The following is an 8,605-nucleotide window of genomic DNA, read 5'->3' on the forward strand; positions in this document are numbered from 1 at the left end:
TCTAGAGGTGTGTCTTTGCACCTAAAGGATTCTGGGAACAAGAGAAACCGGGGCAGGCTGTTCACAGCTTGGCTTAGGGAACCAGGCCAGAGTCAACAGAACAGTGCAAATACATGTTTTCTGCCTGAAAAACTTTATAATCAAATACCAGGCTTTTACAAGAGCACTGACATTGTTCCCCAGCAGTGCCCCTGACGGAGACCACAAACACCAGAAAAGGTTTGGCCCTCTGGCTAACACACGGTGGACCTCCAAGGGAGTTTCTACTTGTGGGAGAAGCGAGGTGACTGTGGCCCACAGAAACCAAAGAATCCTGGGCTGGGGCTCCAGGCAGGAGCCTTTTCTCCAAAGACAGTCACCTAACTCCCCAAGGGCTGCAGCCTGCCCCTCTCTGTGTCTAAGAAAGAAAAGGGGGCCCCTGTGGGCAGGCTCTTGGAGAGCAGGTGAATCTGAAGAGGGCTCCCCTTCCTCTTGGCCAACACAGCCCTTGCCAGGTTGCATGGCTTTGTGATCAGGTAAGGGCTGAGTTCCAGATCCCAGTGCCCGGTGCCCACTCCTCCACCGCCACCAGGTGCCCTTGTGCAGTGAGCAACCTGCACAAACATACATGGCAGCTCTGATCGCTCTCTCTGTCCTCAGTTTGCATCTGCTTCTATTAAGGCACTTATCCCCTTAGTCCCTTGATCTGTAGCAGGACTAACTTTCTTTGAGATTTGCAGACCACTGGCCTTGGGGGTGAAGGACCAGACTTTCTCAGAAGATAAGGTCAGCTGCCGCAGATGCCAGCAAGTCTGTTCAGGATCATGCCGACAACATAGGACTAAGCACCTGGACACCTGCTTCTCCAGCATGCAGCCCCCTTCTCTCCCCTCCCCTCTTTCCCTTCCCCTCTAAAACCCTCTGGCTTCGCCTGGAGGGAGAAGATGGTCTTTGAGACATTAGTCCACCAGCTTCCCAGTTGCCTGCTTACTGAATAAAACGACCTTTCCTTTCCCACCATCACTTGTCTCTCGAGGACTGATTTTCCAGCAGCGAGCAGCCCAACCTGAGTTTGGACCCGGTACTCTGTCCCGTAACACGCTCCCTCCACGAAGCCAACCTGGGGGATGCAAGAAAACCCCTAGTAAAGTTTCGGGGGTGTCTACAAATAGGCGACTGGAGTCTTGTCCCCACCTGGATGTGTGTCGCAGAGTGCGCTTGTTCCTTGGGTCTGTGCTGCAGCAAGTTGGAGAGCTGGCTGTCCCGGAGGCCTTTCCAGGAACCTAGGAGTTCTGTCCTCCCCTGCCCTGTCTTCTGGAGCTGGCGCTCCGGGGGGGCAGGCCTGTTCGGAGCTGGCGGAGCTCCCTCCGGTGCCCCTGTCTCCCTGCACACCGTTCCCCGCTCCCGACACAGAGCGGGCTTCGCTAAGCCAGACCAACCTGCAGACAGGTCTGCCGAGGGCGGGCTCTCGAAGCTAACCCCACTGGCGCCGCCGGCCTGTCCTTTCGAGAAGACCTGGCTACTGTAGACACGAGGCCCTCCTCAGATGTGGCCCAGGCCCGCCTTCCTCTGCGGAGGGGGCCCCCGGGCCGCGGGGTGCAGGCGAGCGAAGGGCCACCCATCAGCCTCCCCCCCAACCCCAGGGCCTGGGAGTGGGTCCAGTCCCCACCCCAGAGCGTTCCCGCACTCACCAGAACCTTCCAAACTCGTACCGGCGACCGGCTTCACGTCTGCACGCAGCAGTATATCCTGCTGTCACTAGATGGCGACCCTGTGTAAGGGTAACGCGGGACGTCGCTTCTCGGCGTTCCCCGCCAGGGTGCCTGAGGCGGAAAGGGGAACGCCGGGCGCCTTCCCGGAGGCGGGGTCCGCGGCGGGACGTCGCGGGCGCGAGGCCGCAGGGGAGGACGCCGGCGTGGTCGGGGGCGGGGGAAGGGGTGGTGCTCGGAGGCGTGGCTCTGGAGCGCAGCCCCGCCCCTGCCCCCGTGTGCTCCGCCCCCTGCCCCTGCGCGGCGCCCCCCGGGTGGGAGCCGGGTTTTAGGTGAAGCAGTGAGTCCGGGCAGGACGTGAGCCCTGAGAGGAAGAGACAGCATGCCCGGGCCGAGCAGGGGCCCCTGAGGCACAGACCCCGGGCTCAAGGCCACCCCCGAGGTGGGAGCTGTGCGTGAACTGCAAGAACAGTCTCCTCGAAACACGAGTGGCTCCCCACCTTGATAGGTGTATTGTCTATCCCCGCCCCCCGCCCCCTCGCACACTGTAGCTTACACCTCAGGAGCAGGTGCTCAAGAAATACTTGGGCAGCGCGTGAAGTTGCCTGTAATTCTCCAAACTGGCCCCCTCACCTGGGGTTTCTCCCTCAATCTCGCTCTGGGCAGGACTGCCCTAGAGTTTGCAGTTTTCTGGAAGGGTTCCCTGCAACCGCACGCTGCTGCTCCAGAAACCAAGTTATGGGGTTCTTGTTTGTGGGGCTGCTGGTCCTCCGAGGCCGCTCCCCTTCCACATGGGCCACTCAGTCGGCCCCGTGGTAGCTGAATTCAGGCTTCCGATCAGGATGAGGGAAGGGGGCAGAGTCCCCCGGGGGATGCTGGGTGTTCCAGAGAGATACTTTCCAAGAGCTTCTTGAATCTCCAAATGTTCAAAAATGACAAGAGTTCTAGAGACATTAATGATGGTCACAACTGAGTGTCTGGGGTTACTTGTGACATCCAGTGGATAGACAGTGCACAGGACCGCCCCCCACGACAAAGAATCTTCCAGACCAAAAAGTCAACAGTGTGGACGTTGAGAAACCCTGGGATAGGGGAATGTTTATTTGGTTCCTGTGTTGCTCCTTAAAAAAAAAAAAGAATCTCAGTGCAGCATTGTTGCTGTGCTTATTCTCATTCTATAGATTAACTACCTTTTCCTTGGCTGTTGTTTTATTTCTTACCTCAGGACCCTCTTCCCAAACAGTTGTGCTACTTCCTATCACTTCTGGAACATTGCTGAATACTCAGTGATGCTGGGACAACAGTAAAACTGCAGCGAGAGCGGGCTAGTCCGCGCCACCCGCTCACTGGGTTTGGTGAATGTTCTACACCATTGTCTGAAAAATCGCACAAGATGGAAAACACTTAGACTTACTCAGACTCACTAAGACTTACCCAGAGTCTTATTGTGTTGTATTGTATTACTTTTATTTAAGAAGAGGTTTAGACAGCAAATATTTCTGGGTGAGTTTAAGAATAAGTGAGAAACTGACCCCCAGCTCATTGCCTAAACAGGCAGAGGTCCAGTCCCGGTTGTGTGGGACAGGTGCTGACATCCAAACGCCTCTTGGGGGCGCTGTTCTCTCTTTAGAACAGCACTTCCCAGTCTGAGGGCCGAAGCTTCCTAGTTTCTCTCTCTGTGGGATCCGTCGTCACGTGCGATCTACTGATGTGTTCAGTTCATGACTAATCCTGATGCTGACATCAAAACTTTTCTCCCGTTCATGTCAGTGGGATCAGGGAGACACCGACTCAGGAATCCTGCTCTGCTGATTTTCTGTCCTAATGAGGAAACTGATTGGAACATTTCTGACCAGGCCAGCCCAACACCACAAAGCATACCCTTGGGCAAATGTTACAGGTTACTCTGAATTATTAATCTTGTCTATTATTTTATAACTCTCTGATCTGCAGACTCTTCATTATACAGTATTCTTCACCACAAAATCAAGTTGAACCTTCTCAGAGAAGTTTTGACCCACTGATTCCACTTCCAGAAATTTCTTGCAGAGAAACACTTCTACAAGAGCACAAAATTATATGTGCTAGGATGTTCATTGCAGTGTTGTTTGTACTATTAAAAATTAGAAACAATTTCAAGGGCGCCTGGGTGGCTCAGATGGTTAAGTGTCTGCCTTCGGCTCAGGTCATGATCCCAGGGTCCTGGGATCGAGTTCCGCATCGGGCTCCCTGCTCCTTGGGAGCCTGCTTCTCCCTCTGCCTCTCTCTCTCTGTCTCTCTGTCTCTCATGAATAAATACATAACATCTTAAAAAAAATAAGAAACAATTTCAATGTCCACCAATAGGCAAATAATGAAGTAATAATTTTGATACCTCCATACTGTGGAATTCTATGTTAGTGTTAAAAAGGAATGCAATAGAGCTATATGAAATGACAGAAGAAGCAAGTTGCAGAATGTATTAACTCTACTTTTGTAAAAAAAAAAATTATAAGTATTTATTTTACATATATTAAGAAATGCTTAGGAGCACATACTGTATACCAAAGTCTAAAGAAAAGTTATTTTTAAAATGTATACATTGTTTGCATGAAAACATCCTATGCATTCATTTTGTAATAAAGTGTTTATTTCTGCCTCGTAGGAACAAAACACAAAATCAGATTTGGTTTTTTTCCCCAGCCTGTACAAGTTGAGTTTTTTGTCACTTCCTGGTTCCTATTACCCTCTAGGGAGAAGGCTAATGCATGAGGCAGTGGTTTTTGGCAGGATTATTATTGAAGACATCATTCTCATCCAAAAGTCCATCTTTTGGCCAGGACCAGCTTTTCTTGACTGCGGATTCTGGTTCCATCAGGAAATGCTAAACATAGTTGCCTTGTCACTCTCGGAGCTGGTACCCAGGGCATTCAGCCTTGTGGTGAATGAGGCCTGGTGGTCTCTCACTCAGGAACTTCTAAAGAGAAAGAGAGACTGCCAAGAGGCTCAGCTTCCACCTGCTGGTGGGGCCCTCATCAGGAAGTTCCGAGGGCCAGGATTGGACACACTGTCGACCTCTGTATTCCCAGCACCCAACACAGCACCCAGCAGGTCGCTGATGATCAATGATTTTTTTTTTTTTAAACCCCGCTGAGCAGGGAGCCCGACGTGGGCTCGATCCGGATCACGACCTGAGCTAAAGGCAGACGCTTAACTGACTGAGCCACCCAGGTGCCCCAATGCTTAACAAGTGTTGAATGAATTTGTTTAAGGAGGAATTTTTGATTCCTGTCGACTTGATTTTCATGTATCATGGGGGAAAGTGAATATAGCTGGCAGTTCCTGGATGGCGAGTCAGGGTTGTCTCTTAGGTTCCCCATTTTGTAAAGTTGTGAGCAGGTGGCCTGACTGCCCGAGTGGCACCTGATGAAGTTTGAACACAGGAGCAGACACCGTCCCTGGACTAAGAAACGATACCATGGAGTTGATCTGACATGTCTAGGTGATTAGCAGAATGTTTCTCCTACATGTTAACTAGATATAAACACTCGTCACCCTATAAGACAAGCTGATATTCCCGGAAGGAAGAGGAAAGCCTGCTGGCAAGAAAAACAAAAAATTATATGGCATGTGGTGTTATAAAAATTATATGGTAAGTGGTGTTAATGGCCAAAACAAAATCAAGCTCTTCTGGGGCATCCTTGGGGCCAGGGTGCCAAAAAAGGGCCCCAGTGGGCTGGCAGCTGCCCTGAGATTCCTCCGAAGACCCTTGGATCCCAAATTCAGGCCCCCTCTGTTTCCAAAAATAAAGTCCCCCGACTTGAGCTCTCAGAGCCGAGCCCTCTGCTTCCCTCTCCCTCTGAAGTTCTTCCCAGCCTCTGCTCCTGACCAAGGCACATGACAGTTAGCTCTGCTGTGCCCAGCTCCTGGTCTGTGGCCCCCAGGCCTGGCTAGCCCAGGCCAGTTGCCTCTCAACCAAAATCCCAGCCAGGTCACAGATTACACGCACGCAGCGATCTTCCTCTGATGCAAAAATTCTAACATAGATGCTCTGAATGCAACTTAAAGGTGGGACCTGGTTGGTGGATGTTTAATGAAAATGTACAGGTACTCAGTTAAACATTCAGAAGGATAGAAAACAAGCAGAGTCTTCCTTCCACCCTCCACCCCTCAGTGCCACCCTACAGAGATAAACCCCTGTTCACTGTGTATTCTTGCAAAAATGTTCACACAAGCACACACACACTCACCCACATCTTGGTAGACTCAAATGAGTACACACTGTACACACTCTTCTGCATCTGCTTTCTTCTAACTTAGTTTGTCTTGAGCGATTGTTCCCAATCAGCATATGCTGATTTACCTTATTCTTTTTAAACAGCTGCATACTATTCCAAATATATGCCATATAATTTTTTGTTTTTCTTGCCAGCAGGCTTTCCTCTTCCTTCTGGGAATATCAGCCCGTCTTTCCTTTGGGGAATCATCTCTCCCTCCCTGTCAACCCTGCAATTTGGGTGGGGATGACCCTGACCCCATCTCCAGGCTTGGATGTATGGCCTGGACCTTACTGCAATCATTGAGTCAGTGATGGGCACGTGACCCTGGTTGGGGCAATGCGAGGAAAGAGAAGTCAGTAAGAGACAGAGATAGGCCTGTGACTTGGGCAGTAGATGGCTTTGTGACTGTTCCACCGCATTAGAAGCCCCACCCCCCCGAAATCCCAAGGGAATTGTGTTATCAGAGACACTGACATACGACTCAAAAAGGCTGGTGTTGGCTAACCCCCGTGGCCATCCCCAGGGCCCCACTGGCCAGTGAGAAGGTGCAGAAAAGGTGATGTGGGGATTTATCAGCTACCACCTTGCCCACCCTTATCATCACGGTCACATCCTTTAACTCTCATGGACTCTCTTCCTTCCTGAGGACAATCTTTGGAGCAGCTTAGGGAAAGCCCGGGCTGTGCCAAATTCTTTGCTGCTTCAAAGATCTATTCACCACGATCATCTTTGGATGTGTACAGTCCAGAGAACTAACCAAGCCCGTGGTCGTTTCCTGGGCCGCAGTATCACTGGCAATGTGTTTCACGTTTGGCTCCGGGACTGGAAAATCTCATGGTCGTCTTTTGACAACCCCCACTATTTCCACTTTGAACATCCTATTTGTGTGCTCTACTTGGGGTCACAAATATGGGTTGCATAGTAGGGTGGGGCTGAGGGTGAAGAAGATTCTAAGTCATCACCGGGCCTGAGAAGGGGCTGACGGAAGATGACGGATCACAGGCATCACTGGGAACCTGTTGGTAAAAAAAGGGCAGGACAGAGGAGTGGTCCTTTCCTGTTGGGAAGACTTGTTCTAGCAAGATGAGCCACGAGCCAGAGAGAAACACTTGACAGAAGGGAGGCTCTGCCCCAGCAGAGAAGCATTTCTTCGACAAAAAGATGCCTGCCCCACCCCCACCCCCAGTCCCCTTGTCTTCCTGAACCCAAGGAAGAAGGACCTTGAAGACCCCGTGGCTGGAGTGGAGTAGTAGTGAATCATACAGCTATACTCACACGGACTTGGCAATGAGAATCTGATTGTTGACAGCCAAGAATAGACTCTGTGAAGGAGACTATGCCAAAATACAACCATGGAATAAAATATGTTCTACTACCAGTACTTAGTTTTTCTTCTTTTTGTGTGGTTTTACAATTTTTCACTTTATTCCCTTATGTAAAGTGAAATGATTATAAATGATGTGTTCCTAGCCCTCCAGCTGCCAAGACCTAAGACCTCACTGGTGTCCCAGGGTAATGTGCATCCTGGTTGCAGATCTTAGATGAACTTGTGGATTTCTGGGCATACACCAGTATGGTGGGAAGGCAATCTGACTTCTCAAACCCAATCCAAGGGAATAAGCCAAGAAACCTATCACTTGTATTATACAGATTAAGCTCTCATCCCTATGGAAACACAGGAGTTGAGGATGAGGAACGATAGATGAGGAAACCGATGTGGGATTGGGATGAGAGAGGGAAAATTCAGGGGGAGAGCCTCAAGTGACTGTGGGTCAGCCAGGGAGAGGGTACAGGCCAAGTGAAGGCCATTGAGGAAGCCCTGGCCCAGGAGTGAGAAAACCCACCAACCACACACCTGAACGGTGCAGCCTTCAGAAATGCCCTTGACTTCTAGTTTTCAACCTAAACTGGGGATGTCGTCAGCTCAACTGTAAGAGTCCCTGGCGCTTCGTGGATGCTCACCAGTGTGAACTGAATCTGAAATGTTGCCCCACTTGTCCCCACAGATCTTTGCTCTCTCCTTTCTCTCCTGGTTCAAGAGTCTGGGCCAAGTGACAGCCCCACCCCTCTGCTCCAGCTCCGGGACGCCAGAGGAAAGCCCCCCGTCTTCCTTAAGTCTCACCGCACCATCCCTGTAAACTTTTTTCCCATTTTACAGAGGGCAGGCCGGAGGCTGGGAGGGGCAGCTGGATTAGAGGACAGGTCTCCCGGCTCCAGGCTCGGCGCTCCTCTCGGCTGCATCTGGCATCCTGCCGCGGGAGCGGGTGGCCGGCCGGGCCGTGGCTGTGGGGCTGTCCCTGCTCCTCGGCGCCTCCTCCCTCCCCGTCCGCCCCCCTCCCCGCACCCTCCCTCCCCGCGCCTCCCCGCCACCCCCGCTACCGCGCGCCTCCACCGGCTCCTCCCCGGGCCCCGGCTCTGCGCGGAGGCTGCGGTTCGCCCAGGGCAGGCTCGGCGCGCACGGCCGGCGGAGGCGACGGCGACCGGGCACAGAGGGTCCGGCGCGGGGAACCGGGCTCAGCCCCGGCCTGCACGAGCCGCGGCACTGGTCCGCCCGAGGCCGGCCTGGGGGGCCCGCAGGGCGCGCGGAGCGCCGAGTGCGCGTCGGGCTGGGCCCCGCACCCCAGTGCAGGAGCGCGGGCGCGGCGCGGCGCAGCGCCC

General features: G+C 52.6%; 1 protein-coding gene across 1 annotated transcript in view; it reads left to right on the forward strand.

Annotated features, from left to right (window-relative positions):
* Positions 1–1,741: 1,741 nt before the first annotated feature.
* Positions 1,742–8,605, forward strand: part of CLEC2L (C-type lectin domain family 2 member L) — a 21,365-nt gene continuing 14,501 nt past the window's right edge. Inside the window, exon 1 of the mRNA XM_021692960.2 lies at positions 1,742–1,897. Coding sequence (XP_021548635.2) covers positions 1,742–1,897 — 156 coding nt within the window. The remainder of the gene's footprint in view (positions 1,898–8,605) is intronic.

Source organism: Neomonachus schauinslandi, chromosome 12 (genome assembly GCF_002201575.2).
Source record: "Neomonachus schauinslandi chromosome 12, ASM220157v2, whole genome shotgun sequence".
In the NCBI taxonomy this organism is placed as follows: domain Eukaryota; kingdom Metazoa; phylum Chordata; class Mammalia; order Carnivora; family Phocidae; genus Neomonachus; species Neomonachus schauinslandi.